Genomic DNA, 19,084 nt, shown 5'->3' on the forward strand with positions numbered 1-19,084 from the left:
CACAGTGATAAAGACTATGAAGGCTGACCTAAGCTCTAAGAAGAGACCAGGACTAAGGACACAAAACAGAAGGGCTTTAAAATGTGACCTGTACACAAAAATTAACATTTATCCAAGTTGTCATTAGCTTCCAAAAAGTCCCATCCAGGCATTTTTCCCACCATGGACATCTGAATCAACTCCAGAAATCATCACTACTGGTGAATAAACAGACATCTCCCAGGCTGGGCACATGAACTTTCAGTATTTAAAAGTAAATGGCTGTCATTTAACTGAGATATAAGAAACTCCTCTCATCAGTGCCTGCTATATATTTGGAGAGTACCAGGTGTCTGAACTATTTCAACAAATGTTGCTTTATTTCTATATCTAGCTCAGTTTCCTTAAAAAAAAACAAACAGACATACTGATAACATGCTCTGACTCCACAAGCAGGTACCAGTGGTTACCAATGCCCATGACTCCATCTACCTCCTTTATTGTGTAAAGCAGTCTCCAGGGTGGTGGCGCACGAAGGCATTGTTATTTGGTGGACCGCCAGCTGTGAGCTGTGTGATCTGACAGGGGCCAGGTCTGATCACAATACACCCTTTGTACACCCAGCAGCGATAATACCTTCCCATTTATTTGTGAAATGCCTCGATACACAGAGCTGCGTTGCTGTCTCTTTCCATCCATGGGTGGCAAAGCAAAGAGCAGAAAAACAACAACAACCACAAAAACCAGCTCTGGCCCCAGGAATAATTAGTTACAGCTTACCAGTACTTCACTTCCATAGACTGCAGGACTTGGACAGAGCTTGCAAAGGTAGGTGCCAAAGTAGCCAAGTGCAGGAAAGGCTGATGCAAGCTTCAAGGCATCGCTTCTATTGAGAGCCAAGTTCCAGCACCTGGGTGGGACGGGGAAGGAGGATTTGTTTTCACTACAGCTACAGCTCCGCACTCAAGAAAGAAAAAACCCAGGAAATCTGTGTATTCACGGCTACTTTTCTACATGCTAGATGCTTTTCCTGAAGGAAATTGGAGAAACAGACATTTTAATTTTTTTATTACTTTTAATTTTTTATTACATTTTTATTTTATTGTATTTTATGTTTTCCCTCTAAGACCATACCAGGGAGCTTTCTCCTGATGCCATCTGCTGGTTGAACTGATACGGTCTGTCTGGGCTGACCTAAGGAGAGCACACACCACACACACAGGAAAGAAATCACATGGCTTAATTTGCTATTACTTATAAGGTCCTTAGGAAACACCACAGAAAAGACAAATACATGTGTTTTAGTATGAAATAAAATGTGCAGAAACATTTTGCAGATTTAAAAAAGGAAAAAGAAGAAAAATAAACAAAAGGTAAATGCGTAGCTATAGCAGATCTAAGAAATTGATTTGAATTCAATTTGCTAAGATGAAAAATTGTAAAAAGAAATTAGACTGAAAAGCTACTACTGTCAGAAGCAGAGCTGGTCCCTGATTTTGCACAGCTCCAAGCAAATATCTAAGCAGAATTAAATAAGTTAAATAACCTGCATGACAGCACTAGGTGAAGAGTTTGCCACATGGTCATCAGATATGAAAAAAATGGATCACCAGATTCTGAACACAGAGTGTGGCACTGTTTTCTTTCTGGATTATATAAAATTTGGCTGCTAATTCCCATGAACAAGACCATCATTTGCTACCACAATTCAAATAATAATGATAGGAGGCTAGACAAAAGGTGATGTTTAAGAGGCACCGTCCTGAGCATTTCTATGCAGACCTATGAAAAAAGCTATTTGTTGCCACAGTCTAATATTTTCACCCTAAACCACTACTACTCAAAACTCTCTTTGCAGGGTAAAATGTTGAAAACTTTTTTTTTTTTTTAACCACATCAGCTATTCAATTTTCACCTCAGGAAGGCCTTCCAGACTTCAAAGGATAACTGGTTTAAGAGAGATGATTTGGACCGGTCACCCTGCATGCATAACTGCACTATGGGCATTGAATTTTTTCTGCCATGGGGATGAGAGATGACAGAGGTGCACACCTAGTTGAAGAGTTGTTACATGCTTTCTGGATGGGGTTGAAGGCGGAGGCAAATCATAGATTCATAGAATATCCCACGTTGGAAGGGACCCACAAGGATCATCAAGTCCAGCTCCTGGCACCGCACAGGTCTGCCCAAAATTTCAGACCATGTGACTAAGTGCACAGTCCAATCGCTTCTTAAATTCGGACAGGCTTGGTGCAGTGACTACTTCACTGGGGAGCCTGTTCCAGTGTGCGACCACCCTCTCGGTGAAAAAGCACTAAGGTACACCAGACATTAACTATCCGAGGCAATATAATTATTTTCATCCACAAACTATTCTACTTACAACAACTTAATATACAACACCTAGTTTATTTTACTAGTATAAGATGATAATACTTGAGTTACATCAGACGTCATTCAGACTGTCGTACATCATTGTCATTTAAAAATCCTTTACAAAGGACTGCTTTTTCTCTCACATTTTTGTTTCACCAACCTGTACATACAATGGATGTGCACAAGCAGGATCTCCTGCCTAAGGCACTGAACAGAAAATAAATAAACAAATGGCAAATATTATTTTATCTCTTTATTTTTTTCCAGAATATTTTAATATTGAAGCCCAAGTTGTTATTTTCAAGGGACAGAAAAGGGGAAAAGGAAAGGGAGAAGAGAGAAGTTATGAAGACAAATTATTTTATTTAATTTATGGTTTTGTGAATGGTCACTTCTGTAGGCAACAAAATGTTTTCTTAAAAAAGAAAGAAAGAAAGAAAGAAAAACAAACAGCACCATTAAAGAACGCATGATCCCTGAATTCTAAACGAAACACTGTCTCAAAACAAAAAAAATGTCAAAATGCTTGTTTCACCCAGTCACATCCAGTCGGGTAATATAGCGAAGCATAACAGCATTAAACTGTAGCAATCCTGCTGAAATCAACTACACCCCCTTCGGAAGATTCAGAGAACCATTTTCTGAGCTTGTCCTGTGGGAATAATATTTTCTTTGGTAGAGGACTGAAGGAGGGTATTTACTTCACTGAATGTGGATAGAAAAAATATCTATGCACGTTAGGGAGCTCCCCCAAAATTTTGTATTTCTCATGCACGTTTAGTATGAGTGGATTTCACATTGCTGTTATACTGCAGGAGTAATACTGCCCTATAAAGGCATAGAATGGCTAATGTCGAACAGATGTAAACATTCAGAATACTGACAAAAAAAAAAAATACATACACACAAAAAACCCTGTACTGAAAACGAGAATTGTGTTAAATTTCCGTAAAGCAGAAAAAATATTTTACAGCAGTACAAGAGAATTATGGCAACAAAGTAAAGCACTTTTCTTGTAACATTCATGAACAGTACAAATACAACAAAGTTATTCTACGGACTAAATTATTCTTTAACTATCAAATATAGTACAAAGCGAAATATTATGTGCTATAAAAGAAGCAGCTCCTTAAATTAGACTAAAAAAATGCTTTTTGTTGTTGTTGGTTTTACAGTGACAAAGCATGATGACCGAAGACGACAGGATTTCATAGCTTCAGAAACATTTAGCTACACAGGTCCATGATAAAGCCACTGAATATTTTGTTGGTCTCCCCCCGCCTCGTGTCCTGCAGAGCCCCAGAAGACGACTGGCTGTGCTGCTGCCAGGAGGCTGTAGAAGTCATTCAGTGTTTGGAGCAGGGCCCTTCCCGTGTGTCAGCTAAAATGATCCCTTCCGGTGACATTTCTCAGCTTGTCTGGAGTGTTTATCCTGGTACTTCACCACACCTTGGAGAAACTGCTCAACCAGAGGCTACAATAACTATTCTGAAATTGTGCGTGTGTTTATAAGGGGAAGGGGGTGCAGCATAAGGTAATTTTACTTCAGAAATTGCATTATAAAGCACCATATGCACCAGCTGAAAAACTGGGCAAGGAATTGCAGGGCCCTGAAAAACCATCTGCACGTTCTGTAGCTTACCCTGACAACATGCACCACCCTCAAGAAGAAAGTCTATAGTACAGAGAATATACCTTTATGGCTCAACCTTGATTTTTGTCTTTTAAACATTATTTCGTGTACTAGACCTCAGCAGGTAAATAAAATGCAAACAGGGAGCATCCAGTTCACCATTTCTTTTTTTTTTTTTCCCCTTATTTTCCTTCCTTTTTTTTTTTTTTTAATATATTATTTCAAAGGGAATTTCTGCTTGGAAAATTAGTTCAGAACAGGAACACACAAACACACACACTGCAAATGCCCTAATGTTATCTGCATATCTCACAGGTATGCAATTAAAAAAAAATAAAGAGGGAGGAAAGAAAAAAGGAGCATTTCTCCCTCTTACCCAAAAGTGCTGCTCCAGGGGTAGGAGTGGGGGAACAATTTTGGAGGTTAAAAAAAAAAAAAAGTAATTTATACATGCTGCACATCAGGACACATATGTACGCACACATAAACACAGAGCATTGTGTTCTTAAGCAATTCTTTCACCACTTTTCAGTGCATAAATGTTAACACCCAATGGTGCAAACTGCATGGTCCTCAGAAAACAGAATGACATTGGGCCTGAAGCCTGGACAATTAAACAAAAAAAAAGGAGTCATTCAAAATTTACTTTGAAAGGTGACTGTGTTCTTCTTCAAGACCATGGGTCACTCTTCCCCAAGCATTTGTGTGACATAAGAATCCAGGTAAGATTTTCAGTCCTACTAGGATTCAGTCAGGCTCTTATATCACCGCAGTTGCTTTTAAATATTTCAATAACCTAAAACTATTATCTGCAACAATACTTCATGACTGTAGCTAACAAATTGGTCAAATTTATTCCTGGTGCAACTCCAGTGACCCACAAATGAAATGAGTGAACTGCACTATGGAAGAGTTTGGTCAGTGGTGTAATATAACATAGCACCATTCAGTCTAATGCCACTTTAAATAACGTTTTATCATGACCTCACAAATGCAAGTTGCAATCCTGATACAAAAATGACAGTATGACATGAATGAATTACCTACCACATTAGTCACACTCTTATTGTTTGAACAAAGTAATTTTTTTTTTCTGTGGCTGGAATTTATTTCTGTATTATGTCAGTCAATACAAGAAATAGTCTGAGATGCAAGTACAAAAAAATACTGACTTATGTGCTGTGGACATGAAAACCTGAGCTAGAAATAAGGATTCCCAGCAGGCTTATATAAACACAGGTTATTAGAAGTCTAAGACTGGTTGCTCTCTTCATTTTAAATAGAAGTATTCTACCTATATCAAGTATAAATACAATGCAATACAATTCCGATACAAAGGCTCCTCAAATATGAATTTGATATGCATTAACTGAATACACTCATGCTTATTCATGAGTATTTTCCAGACACTATTTTTTTTTTTTTTCACAGGAGCTGGCATAGCAGTGAATGTTAATTTTCATATGGTTACTTTTAGGTTTTTGCTTGGCTGGCATATCTTCTTACCAGAAGACGTGAAAGTGCTGAGAAGCCATTTTTTTAAATCACATTTCATATTAAGGAGCACTTTTGTATAGAAAAAATATATTATTGTATCAGCAACAAATTTGTTAGTGTAATTATAAATGGCCTTTTTATTACACAGTGTCAAAAATAACATTGATATGTTGCTAATTACAATAAAAGAGAACATCAAGGTGCACCATAGAGCTTCCTATGACAGGAATGTATGTTGTAGATATTCCAGCTCACTTTTAAGACAATAAATGGCATTTATCATGTCCATGAAAATGGTCCCACAAGAAAATAAATGTGTTTCCTCTATTCAGTAGAACCTCACTAATACCAGTATCAGGGAGACCATTTACAGCTGTAAGTAGAGACGTTTCCTAAATTTATTAACTTTCTAAATTCATTCATATTAATATTTTGGAATGCCACAGTAAGTGCAGCATTACATACTTAAAATAATGCTGAAACCCAAACATTGTTACAGCTGATACATTTGCTCTCTGAGAATAGTGGAAAGACAACCAGTTTTCTTGAGCAGACTGAAAGATGTTTAGGTTAGTGAGGTTCTACTGTAATGGTAAAAATAACATTTCTCTCTGATGCTCACATTTGGGCAGACCCAACCACATATTGGCAGATGGACAACTTGCACTCCACATTTTGTTTTCTTGAAGTGGGAGTGAAAAAAACGAAGGTATTTTCATCTCCCCAGCAACTGCATGTGCTTTATCCCTTTATAATATTTTCCTTATAGGTGAATAGGGCTTCATTTTTTATTTTTATTTTTTTTTTCTCTGCAGTTATGGTGGCTAACACATCTGGAATGCAGCTATAGTCCTAAATGTAAATACAGTACTGGATAAATACTGATGATCACTTTAAAGATGCAGTATCCCTTTAAAAAAAAAAAAAAAAAGCCTTTTTGCTTCAAATTTCTAAAAGGTAGAGTAAGGGGTCTGAATTCCTTTCAGGAAAAAAAAATAAAAATAAAAATAAAGTAGTGCTGTAAGTAATTTTAAGAATGACTTTAAATGACAAAACTCTGAGAGATGTTATTTCGACTAACTCATATAACAGGAAAAATGACTGGTAATCTAGTATTCAATCAGTACACGATTAGAATCTTTCCTTATTCATTCATCATAAGAATGCCCCAATTTTAGGCCACAGAGAGGCTAAAACATCCAGAACCTATTACGTATGTCTGACCCCATATATATATTTGGGACTGACAAACCAAGTGGACAGATTAGCGAGACAAATGCAAATAAAGAATATTTGAGTAGGAAACAGGAAAGAGGTTTCTAAGCCCCAGCAGAGAAGTTACTTTTTCCAGACTCTACTGAAGGCAATGTGATTCCAGTGCTGGTCCCACTAACCCATCACAGATACAAATCTTTCTCAAGGAATCAATGAGAAGAGATGATAAGCAAGATTTCAGTTCCATAATCCCTGGAAGGCAAGTGAGGAAACTCCTCTAGTGATCCAAATTCCTCCTTTATCGCTACGTGAAGGGACTGTATTTTAGCCCTAATAGTGGAAGTCAATTGAAGAAAACAATTCTATCAGCAGAAAAACTGCAAAGCAACTGAGAAGCTACCATGGCTGATGGCCCACACCTTTCCACCACGCTGCTCAAGACAGGCGGTCAGTGTTCAGCTTGCTATTCATTCTGCATAGCTACTCCACTTCGTGTAGAGTTATTCTTCCACTGGTCTTTAACCAGCAGGTACTATCAACTGTCGAAAAGTGGGGGAAAATATGCTGCACTTTGTGCAAATAAATACAAGATAGGAATGACATGCATTAATGCCTTTTTGTCTCTTTTTCTTAAACACAACATGAGAACTCACAGAAGCTTCAGTGACAACGCTGTCAGTTTTTTTAAACTAGTCCTAGAGGCTTCCTCTTCTTTCCTGGGAATGGCACTCGTGCTGGAATAACTAAATTCTGAAAGCACCATGAGGGGAAAAAAAAAATAAAAATAAAAACCCAATCGACTAATTGCAAACCATCATTGGCCTACACCGTTCCAATCCCTCCGTCCTGCTCGCCCACGCTGACAAGGGATACTGCATCTTTGACTCAGTCTCTACCGTACAACCAAGCAAGCTACACACAGTTTGGAAGGCCCTATGCAGTCATCATGACAGAAGGCTCCGCAGCCTTTGCACACGATCATGGCTTTCAGCCGGCAGGAGCATTTCAGTTCCAGTTCATCGGCATTGCTACTGTCAGCAAATTTCTGAACCGGCATCTGCGCGCTCTGGTTAGACAGGCCCGCGGCAGCGTTTGAGCCACTTCCTAAAATCCCAATCGATTTCTCAATTGCAGATGCTGCCCTTTTGAAGCTTGTGCTACCGAAGTGTATTGTTGGGTAACTTCCACAGAGCTGCTGCTGCTGCTGCTGCTGCTGTGGCTGCTGCTGCTGCTGCTGCGGGTGCTGCGTCTGTATTTTCTGAGCAGCAAGTTGGGTAAAAGGCTTCTGTGGCTCAGAGAGTAAATAGGAAGAGAAATCTGCATTTTTCAATGCAAATGCTTTTAACTGTTCTTTCACTTCATTCTGATCATAGGAAGCTTGCTTCATGCCCAGTTCGCAGCTGCTGCTTAAACCTTCCTCAAAAGAAATGGGTTCGGATTTTATATTGCTACAGATGCTTGCTGGCTGAGGCCAACTAAGTCTTTTAGTGGTTTCCATAGTAACTGTCGGTTGTTTTTGATCAGAGGGGACGTCTGCATTTGGGTGAGGAGGGGGAGGAGGGGGCAGAGGTGGGGGCGGAGGGGGAGGGTGCACTAACGTTTTACTCTGGAGAGTCTGAGAGGCACTGGCAATGTCATCACCTTCCTTAATTTGAATACTGGGGGAAAACACACTTCCTAGCCTCAGCTGGTGAGCTGCTGTAGAAATATTCACATCTCCCAAGCCCTTCTGTTCCAGGTGTCTGCTAAAAGCAAACGCATTGCAGCCAGGTGGGCCTTTTGAAGTAGTTTGCAACAAAGCTGCTGTAGGAATCGGGCCTCTTGCAGCCATGGACATTTGGTAAAAATGCTGTCTGTGTGAGGTACTAGCTTCTGCGTGAAAGCTGCCGTTTTTATCAATGTGAAATAAGCTCTGCTGGAAACTGCATGAAGGCAACGGCCTCTTCTGCTGCTTGATCTCCGGGCTGTGAGCGATGCGGCTCTGAATGGCGTGTTTGTTCAGCCACTCTTGTTTAAATGGCTGACCATGCCCTAGCTGGTTCATGCTGGAACTAATTACACAAGGAGCCACTTTAACATCTGTGTCCATTGACACCTTCCCAGGCTCACATTTAATTTGAGCGTGTTCCCCTACAGTCCTGGCCATCCTCTTTTTCGGATGGTTTTCACGCTTTCTGATTTGTAGCGGGGCTATGCTGCCTGCTGTAAATCCTTTACCATCTGGGTTAGGAGAGTTGGAAGGATGCTCAACAATATTTCTCTCGGACACTGCTGTTTTACATACTGAGGTAGTTTGCAAAGGCAAGGGAAGCCTGTTAATTTCTAGTTTGGCTCCTGATCTGGGCTGTGGCAGCACTTTCTCTAAAGGCAGATTGCCTTGCAGTAATTGTGTCACTAAAGGATTGTTGGCCTCCACCGATGAGAGGCGACAGCTTGAGCCCCCAGCACTCGTGACTCTTTTTAGGGTCTCTGTGGTCAGAGACAGGGAGTCTTCCATGGAATCCGCCATGGGCGCCTTGGCGGTCTGCATCGGCTGTGCGCTCGGGGCTATTTCTGCAGGCTGGGCCGCCATTTCAGGGCCTGTGAAGTCCTCCGTGTCCATCCTGAAGCACTTGTCAGACTCGGTGGTTTCTGATTTAACAGGAACAGCAAGGCTCGTCAAAAGACTCCTGGACTGCAGTTCTGACATCTGCGTGTAACTGGAAGGTTCGGTTTTGACACTTTTTAAGCAGTTTTGCTCTGCGTATTCTTTATGCTTACTGGCGTTAAGATGGCTGACCACTGGCTGGTCTGTGCTCATTGCCTCTTCATCATGCCAACAAATTCTGTTGTTAGTGTTATACTGACTGGCACAGGCAGCATCTGCTTCATTTTTAAATGCCGAAGGACCTCTTAACTGCTCAGCAAAACCTTGGCTGGGAGTAACCACCTCAATTAATTTATCCTGGGGAGCAAGAGGCACTTCTCGAAGACTTGAACAACCTGCCTGCAAGTTCTTGCTGTCTTGCTTTGTAATGTTGATAAAGCTGGAACTGTGCTCAAGGCTTTCATTAGAAACTACTTCAGGCCTGCTTATTACAGACACCTGAGGACAGGTTATACTTTGTAAGGCAGCTTCTGTCCGTACAGGTCTGCTCTGCAGGTCAGTGCTGTTCTCTGCATTTTCAATAGAAGAAGAAAGTGACAGACTGGAATTCAGATTAGTAGTGTGGTCAACAATGACTTTGCAAGGTATAGACCTATTCATGGCAGTTTGCGTATAGCTCACCGGCTGAGATTTACCGGAGAGATCCATTCGGCTTCGTGCTCCAGAGCTTTTGTCTAAGAGATCAGCGTTTAATTTAGTAGCATTATCATAGGAGCTTATTGTCACCATGTTACCAGTAAACATTGAAATGGGTGGCCTCGCAACAGAATCTGCTACTGCAACAGCCTCACTGCAACTTAAAGCTGACCTAGCGCTAGTGTGGACGGAGACAGTGCTTTGCTCGTTACACCCAGTTATGGCTATCTTATCAGAAGAAAATCTGTTGGTAGTCCCCACTGGTGGAATCAGTACAGAACTACCAGGGAGATGATTTGGCAAGTTATTTGCAATAGATGAAGCTGGCACAGTGGCATAATGACTGGAGACTGCATTGTTCGCATTGCTACTTGGTATTGGCAACCTTTTGTCATCGATGGAATTTGATAAGACCGTACTGTCTATGGAAACTGGTACGTTACTGTTATCAATACATTTTGGTCCAACGGCTATGCATGGAGTATCAGCCCCCTGGATGGATTTCAGCATATTTATATTACAAGCTGAAACTGCTGTGTTTGCACTGTCAACAGACATTAAAACAGAGGATTTATCAACAGAACTTGCAAAAGAAAGTTCTTTAATTGCTCCAGACATAGCAGTGCTGCAAACAGACACAGAGACTGAATTTTTATTATAAAGCACTGGCACACTGTTACTTTCAGTAGAGGTAGATGAAATAATTTTCTCACACAACTGTGGCATAGGTATATTCTCATCAGAACTGTGAACGGGTATCTCAGTAGCAGTTTCTGGTAATGTAGCTGTGTTAAGTGACTGCTGCAATAAAGCGGTAGTCTCACGGTGATGAGCAGACTTGTTGCTAGGGGACCTGCAGTTAGGATTAACTATAATGACACCGGTAGAACCTTCAATCTTTGTATCAGTAGAAGCTGGTATCTCTAGAGATGAGGTACTTTCCTTTGAGTTGAACTGTGACTTTGATTCTTTATTAGTCTGGAGTAAATGAGCTCTGGCTTGATGCTTTGCAAATAGCTTGGCCTTTGTTTGCTCCTTGATGTGTGCCAGTGTTCTTGTCTTCCCACCTTCGCATGGGGTCCCCATTGCTCCAGAGACTATGCTTGCAGCTGCTGCCACGGCTGCTGCAGCTGCAGCTTCTCTTTGGGCTCTTGCTTGCTGAGCTCTTGCTTTGATATCCGCAAGAGTTCTAGCCCCAGTGTTTCTTCCACTGCTGACTGATGTACTTGGGGAAACTCGAGGTTCTGGTTTCGAAACAGGTTGGCTCTTGATAATAAAAGGTGGTCCAATTTTTGAAAGCTGAATCTAAAGGAAGAAAAGAAAACACAATAATTTGAATGAGATCATCAACTTGCTACAGTCACCATCTGTCTCTTAAAAGGGTCAGAGCAATGTAATGAAGGAAATTACCACTCAGTGCAGCTGGACAGAAAAATGCTAAGAAGTAATGATATTTACACTGCAGTATTTTATCATCCTCCAGCATGAATATCTGACACCTGTATTAGCCTACTCACACTGATCGTTTTGACAGGAAGAAAAATTGAACTGGATGACAACATGATGCTTATCTGACACAATTTGTCAGACTTGTTTTATCTGCAGTGTATCTAACTGAGAAGATCAACAAGCCTGGTGCACTGATACTGGGGAAAGTGCCCACTACTGAGCATTTGCGGCAAATGTGTGAAAAAGCAACAGTCATGTAGTGCTTTTGCTCCTTGGTCTCCAATGACTAAGCCATTAGGAACTGTCAGTCTTTCCTTATATATCAGGTGACAAATCTTGCCTTTGGATAGGATGCAACAGTATCACCACTGAGCCTGTTTTTCATGTTACACCACAGAGCAGTTTAAAGTAGTGGTATAAGTGAATCATCAAGGATACACCTTTCCCTTCCTCACTCACAGTGTTAAGAGACCCACTTAAGTACATTCCTGGGACACCTCCTACACTTAGTGTAGGACTTGGTGGTTAGTGTTATCACTCCTCTTCTGAAAGGATCTGAGAAGAAAGCTAGGTAGTTTTTGTAGCTAAAGTAGTCATAAGGTATGACAGGAAGTGAGAGCCTTACAGCACAATGATTTAGGAGAACTAGGGTTCTTTTTTCTCTTTTAATAACAAAGCATAGGGGGTTGTTGGAGAGATAACCCAAAAGCTAAATATTTGTTACATTAAAAAAAAAAATCCTAGAAATGATTGTCCAAAATTATTTTTGGAAATGCCTGGCATGTTTCAGTATCCTCATTCACTGGCTGGAAGCTTAAGGGAGATTTGTTTGATATGACTGTGCAAGACTGATAGTATCTGATTTTCCTTAAAAGATCAGTGAAAATCAATATAAAGACGGTATTGTAACATATAACCATTTTTATAGCACAGACCAGGGCAGTGTCTCTTCACACGGCCCAGCTGAGGGGCTCATGTGGAGGGCTGGAAGAGTGCAGTAGCACTCTTCCTAGCAGTTCAATTTTGGGCTTATGAATGAACGCTCATGCCTAACACTGTGAGGTTTTATGAAAGCCTCTTCCAAGGAAACTGGAATGAGATTCACTCCATTTTATTCATGCCACTAAGCACCCATCAGAAGGCCAATTTGGTTATCACTTTTTTTCAGATGTCACATTACATAAGTCATTATTTTTAACTAATGTCTTGCATCATCGTATTTCCTCTTCCGCTGTTTAACAGTTCAATTAAAATTTATATTAACATATTTGCTCACAATTACATCAAAGCATCCTGCTTGCTGTTTCAGTAGCATTTTTTTCATTTTCCACTTTGTATCACCAGAACTGCTAAAAGCTTTAAGTATTTGATTGTTTTTCTTATTATAGTCATGACTTTTTTTCTTCCCTAGTGATCTACTTTCTTTTGTGTTTAGAAAATGGTTAGAATTCATTAGGCTAGACAGAGACTGTCCAAATATGAAAGAATATCACTAAGTTCAGAATAGACTATCTCAATTGCATCACTGATCATAAAAATAAATTAGTTGAAATAAGCTGCTGCAATAGTGATTAAAACAGTTAGCCTATTTGCCCCCCTGGCCACATTAACAATTTTCAGTGATTGCAGCAGTTAAAAATAAATGCAGAAAAGGACATTTCTGAATAATCAGGAACTCGTATTGCAAAGTCGGTGGCTTAAGTTCAGCAAATTGGATCTAAAACTTGGCTGATGTCATCATGTAGAAAATTAAAAGGGTCAAAACACTGAGACTACATATGACTAAATCTATAGATCCCTCTGTTTAAAAAAAAAAAAAAAGGTTTTCAACTGGAATATACTTTCTTACACAAAAGAATGATACATATAAAAGTTTGCTTAGCTGCTGTACCTTTTTTATCTTTTGCTTTGCCATCAGTAGCTATTTATACATATCAGTTAGCTACTTCCTCCTGGTAAGGTCTCTGCTTCTAATTAATTCTGTAGTGAAATCTTATAATTCAGTCTATCCCAAGCCCTGGGTTTGCAAAAGGATCTCCATCTATTGTGACTCTAGGTTCTCTGGCTGGATTAAGGCACTGTTTATTATTATTATTATTATTATTATTATTACTATTATTATATATATTTTTTATTATTTTATTTCTCAGTAATGGGTATGGTAACATTTGTTATTCACACTTGCTGAAGAAGTCATCTGTGGGAGAACAAGCAGACAATACAATTGGGCAATTGGAAAGAAAGACAAGTAGCACCGTGTAAAAAACAGACGCTCTTGAATTAAATTAAGCCATAGATCCCAGAAAGCTTTCCCTCACACAAAAGCTGTTTTGTAGCTAAGACCCTGGCTGAACAACTACAGGCATTTACAACAGAAGTAATTTGGCATGGTAGGAATAGTAAAGTAGAAAGTAAAGGCCACTACTAAGGCCCCTCACATCTACACAAAAACCCAACATGCATCGTGTCTGCATGCAGTCAGCAGGAAGGAGATAAACTTTTAGTTTCCGAGTCAGCTGTTTTTTCATTACTTTACCTTAAGGGGTGGAACTCGAGGTTCTTCTCGGAGTGGCTGATCTTTCTCTGAAGGACTTGTTGATGAAGCATTACGATTAGGCTGATCATCATCTATTCTAGCTCTCTTCTCTTTGCAGATTCCAAAACCGTGCTGTTCTGCTGTTTTCCTCTTTGGGATCTCTGGGTCTCTGCTTTCATTCCTCACTTCAGGTGATTTTGTGGGTTCTAATGACTTGGAAGAATGTGAACTCTCCAGTCGGCTTTGGCTGCTGCCTGTTAGCTTGTGAGATTTACTTCTGCACACTTCGGAGAACGAAGATTTCTCTAGAGATGAGGTATATACTTTTTCGTGTGGCTTTGATGGAAGCAGCTCGATACTTTTGCCCACTGATCCTTCTGGTAAGACAGCTACCTCTGATGGCAAGAGCGTACCTTTCTTGTCACCTCGTTGCTGAATACTGTGATTTTTAATCGTGATCACCTCTGGAGAAGAGTGGTCTGGGATGGAAGCAATGTAAGATTTCTCCATTTCGGAATGTGACTTACATGGCTGATGACTGAGGTTTTTGCTTTGGGGCTCTTCCAATACTGAAGTATCAGGTACAATTGTTAGTGGACCAACTTTCAAATTTTCAGGTGCACTCTGAAGTTGCTTTGGCTGAACAACAAAATTCTCTTCTTGAACCACCTTAGGAATGGTAGAGCTTTCTTCTTTCAAAGGGGGAAGGGAGTCTTCCAACAGACATGGTGATTTTCTTTGTTGCAAAATAAGTCTTTCATTGGTTGGGGAATTAGAAACTGGAGATGTTTCTGATGGAAGAGGCAAACTATTTGCAACAGATGTTTCAGAAGTCAGAAGAACAGAAGATACTGAAGATGTTTCAGATGTTAAAGGTAAATCAGACATTGGAGATGTTTCTGATGTTAAAGGTAAATTTGAAGCTGGTGATGCCTCTGACGTTAAAGGTAAATTAGACATCAGAGATGCTTCCGAGGTTACAGGTGAGGTGGACATTGGAGAGATTTCTGACATTAAAGGTGTATGCAAGTTTTCATCAGTGGCCTTTTGCTGAATATCACCTTCAATGTTTTCAGTACTGGACACTTCAGATGAACAAGCTGTTTCAAGAGATGCTGGAGTACAGGGTTCCTCTGAAGTTGACTGAGTGTCTCCTCCAGGAGACGCAATACAAACACATGGTCCTTCTGGACTTCCAGAGGAAAAGGAAGTCTCAGAAATACAAGCATTCTCAGATGATTGTTCCTCAGGGTCACTTTGAAGCTCCATATCCACTGCAATGCCCCCACCAGTGAACAAGGAGCCTTCCAGACCAGCATTTTGCATTTCTGGAGCAATTAGCTCTTTTGCAGACTCAGAATCCTTCTCTGCTGTATCACTGACAGAGTTTGTGGATGAAGCTGATCGTGCTGGTGATACACAATCCTCCAGCTGATCTATCACAACTGACATGTCCTCCTGAGGGCATTCTGACTTCAACTCCACTTTAATTTCAATGTGAGATACAGTATCAGTTACATCATTCATCATGACACAGGACTCAGTGCTGTCTGCAAGCTGCACTGCCTCTGTTTCTTCATTTGTGCCAGCTGGACTTACTGACTCTTCAGAAAACTCTTGTTCTGTTTTATGGTTCTCCTCCTGGCATTCACAAATACTTGTCTCAACCTCTTCTGCAATCTCCTCCTGAATGATTGATTCTTCAGGTATCAGTATATCCTCTGAGTCTGCCATTAGATCCTTGACAGGAACCTGTTCCGTATTACAAAGAGGTGGACAATACTCTTTCTCTGGTAATGGTGAAATTTTAGTGCCTTTCTGCTCATGGTCTTCAGTGGTTGCTTGCTTAGAAGGACCAGGTGTGCCAGAAGATCCACACAAAGAATTGCTTTCATCTTCATCGTTGTTCTGCACTGCCGTCAGTTTCATAGATTCCCCTCTTGACATTCCCAATCTAAATAGAAAGACACAAATTAAAAAGGGTTTCTCACCACAGACATGCTAAAGGAATAGGATCACCTTTGTCATCCACATTTTCCATTTACAAAAAGGATATATTATCCAGTTTAAAATAGTGGGTTTTTTTGTTTAAGTGGTGGCTGACTGATTTATATGGTTGTATATATGGCTTTATATATTTTGGAAAACATACTACTCTGCTTACCTTAACAGTGCTAAGAAACTTAAATATTTTAAATAAATAAGCTATTTCTCATTATTTAACTATTCAACACTTCAATGAAGCAAAAAAGCAAGTTATACAGATTCACAGCTACTCGTACTACTCTTAAATTTCTGCTTTTATTTTTTAATACCTGCACAACACTGCAATACTAACACTGCCAACATTGCAGAGTATATGGACAATTGTGCCTTAAGTCAGTAAAGGTTCTAAAGGAAATTCATTTTTATCTCCTACACCTACATCTAGGGTCAACAAATCAGCATTATGGCTTAAATGCTACACTTACGTGAAAAAGCTGCATCTGAAACCACTAAAGCAAAAGAGTCATTTCAGTTTTGTAATTCAATAGTCATTTCATATTTTTGTGAAAATCAACATCACTCTGCTTCAGCCTCATTTTACAAGTCCAGAGTTAGTTATTAATATCTCAATTGACAGCTTGTGTGTTTTCACTCCATTCTGTCAGCAAACTAAATACTTCATTTGGGATAAAAACTACTTCTAAATAAACTTATCTATGTATATATTATTCATGTGATTTCACTATAATCAAAAAGAAGTTTAACATTCTTAAGGAGATAAAAGGAGACATTTATAATCTATACATTCATTTTCAAGGATGAAGTGCAAAGAAATGATTCCAATGTATACCTGCTTTCTGAATACTTTCTTGCATTTGGTCCTGAAAATATTAGTTTAAATACGTTTTTATTATTTCAAATAAATAAATAGCAATAAAAAAGCCAATGGCTGAAAAAAAGTAGTTATTTTTAAAAATGTTTGCTCTCTGACATCCTCATTTCATGCTATGGACAGCAGAACAGGTCTTCAGCACCTTCAGTAAAATATTCCAAGCAGACTTTGTGCCCTAGTAATTCCATGATAGTACAAAATACAAAAAAGCGTGGTTGGAGGCCTTAAAAAAAAGTTGTATTAACGATCTTCTAAATCTAATCAACAGGAGTTTGGTCTCTGTTCTCATTTGGACCAGAAAACAAAGTAACTGAAGAATAATATGGCAATAAGCGAGCATGAAAGATATATAGAAATTATGGACGCAGGATACCATGCCAATGTGCAGCCAGAGGGTACAGAGATCACAAAGGCCTGTGTATATGAAAGTACAGAATAAATACATAAAAAGACAAAACCCGTGATTGTGCATTTTAAAAATAGATGCATTATTTACACTGATAGGTATAAAAAAAAAACACAAAACACACAGCCTTGAATTGGTACCCAAAAAAGCACTCTCATGGTAATTATTAATATTGCCTACTGCTAGTCACTTAATATGCACAAAGTCTCCCTATGCCATCAACACGTTGAGGGAGGATCCTCCAGAGAGCAATTCAGAACAGCTCATTTGCATCCCCACTTTGAATGTATTTCTGAAGACGTGTGTCTCTTCTATATAGACTTTAGGTTCCTTATATAGTCTAAGTTTAGATTTTAAGTTTAGATGAGTAAATTACTAAGTTTAGGTGAGTGAAAGTTAGTTTACCTACATTTAGGTGAGTAAAGACCTTCCTTTAAAGTTCCTTGTGCAAACAAACAAAAGTTATCTCAGGAAAACAAGGGGGAAAAATGCACTGCATTACTGAAAATTAAACCAATGGTCTATTTTCTCTAGCTGTCTAACATCATGGGAGATACTGCCTGATAGTTATCTTTATGGAATGAAAAAAAGCAAAGGAATGAAGGACAGGATAAAGGTCAATGCAAATGTCACATGAACACTACACAAATGCACACATTCAAGTAATGTATCAAAAAGGAAGAAATATAAGAAAAAATAAGATAATTCTGGATTAAGGCCAGAAGAATATGTACTGAATCTTAATCAGTTTTATGCAGTACTGGAAATAATTACTATCTTAAGAAGATACTGTAGTGAAGAAGAAAATATTTTCAAGAGAAGAAGGCTCAAGATTAGCATGTTTAAGGCAATCCCAGATCGCAAGATAAACAGCTGATCTGACTTCCTCCTTAGAGAAACAGACATCCAAAGTTTGCAAAACAGCAAAAAATATGAGAACAGCAGTAAAGAGCTATCAGTGAAAGTGCTCATAAGGACATGAGGACATGATTCAATTGATAAAGTAAGGGCAGTCAGTTGTCAAATAAAAAATAAAAAAAGCAACACAAACAGCTATTCAAGGATGTATGGATGCTGATACTCTAGTGCTGTGGTAAAAAGGACTGGGGAAAATGAAAGAAAATTAATGAAGGATTAAATCAGCAATAAAATTCAGAGGAGGTCTACCCAAACTTAAACCTTTGATTTAGTGAGCTCGCAGGGCCATCCTGACACATAACTCTCTGAAGGGTGGGAAAAGAAAATATTGAGACAATAGAATGTAGCCCTTATAATCCTAGAGGCAACAGCTGGAAAAATGTGAACTTCTGGCAACATGCATCAGCTGATCCTGGATAAATGACTGCAGAATGAAGTTTCTGTTTTTTAGAGTAAGCTAGAAAGAGGTAAAATGAACAACCACGAAAAAGCAGAAAGAGAACATAAACAGATGGAAGTAAACTACAACTGACAGTCCCATGATAAACAGCCTGAGCAGAGAGATGAACAAACACAAAAAGCATAATGCATACAGCCTACATGAAAGAAGCACTCTAATGCCATTGAACGCCATGAACTACACAGCATGTAAAAACATATAACAAAGAATCTATGTCTGTTAATGATCATTCTCTAGGTACAAGGTGAAAGTTGAACTTAGTTATGGGATAGTTAAAGATCAAATTAGCTTAAGTCAGAGTAAGATTCCAGATCAACTGGCAAGTGAGTAAGTTGGACTGCAAAAGATCCACTTTGCAGACAGTGCATCTGAGAAATAGCTCAGGAAGCTTTCAAAATCCGCTATTTCCGTTGAATCAACATAACTGAAAATAGATGAAGCACAACCATATGCA

At 39.3% G+C, this 19,084-nt stretch overlaps 1 protein-coding gene across 15 annotated transcripts in view; it reads right to left on the reverse strand.

The window, feature by feature from the left end:
• Window positions 1-2,595: 2,595 nt before the first annotated feature.
• The window catches only part of ASXL3 (ASXL transcriptional regulator 3), a 131,977-nt gene continuing 115,488 nt past the window's right edge, over window positions 2,596-19,084 (reverse strand). For all 15 annotated transcript variants that reach the window (XM_083823476.1, XM_083823480.1, XM_083823486.1 and 12 more), the window contains 2 exons: window positions 13,969-15,922; window positions 2,596-11,288 (listed from right to left, as the gene is read on the reverse strand). In XM_083823476.1, coding sequence (XP_083679602.1) covers window positions 7,593-11,288; window positions 13,969-15,922 — 5,650 coding nt within the window. In that variant the 3' untranslated portion in view covers window positions 2,596-7,592. The remainder of the gene's footprint in view (window positions 11,289-13,968; window positions 15,923-19,084) is intronic.

This window comes from Anser anser (assembly GCF_964211835.1).
Source record: "Anser anser genome assembly, chromosome: 2".
NCBI classification, from domain to species: Eukaryota; Metazoa; Chordata; class Aves; order Anseriformes; family Anatidae; genus Anser; species Anser anser.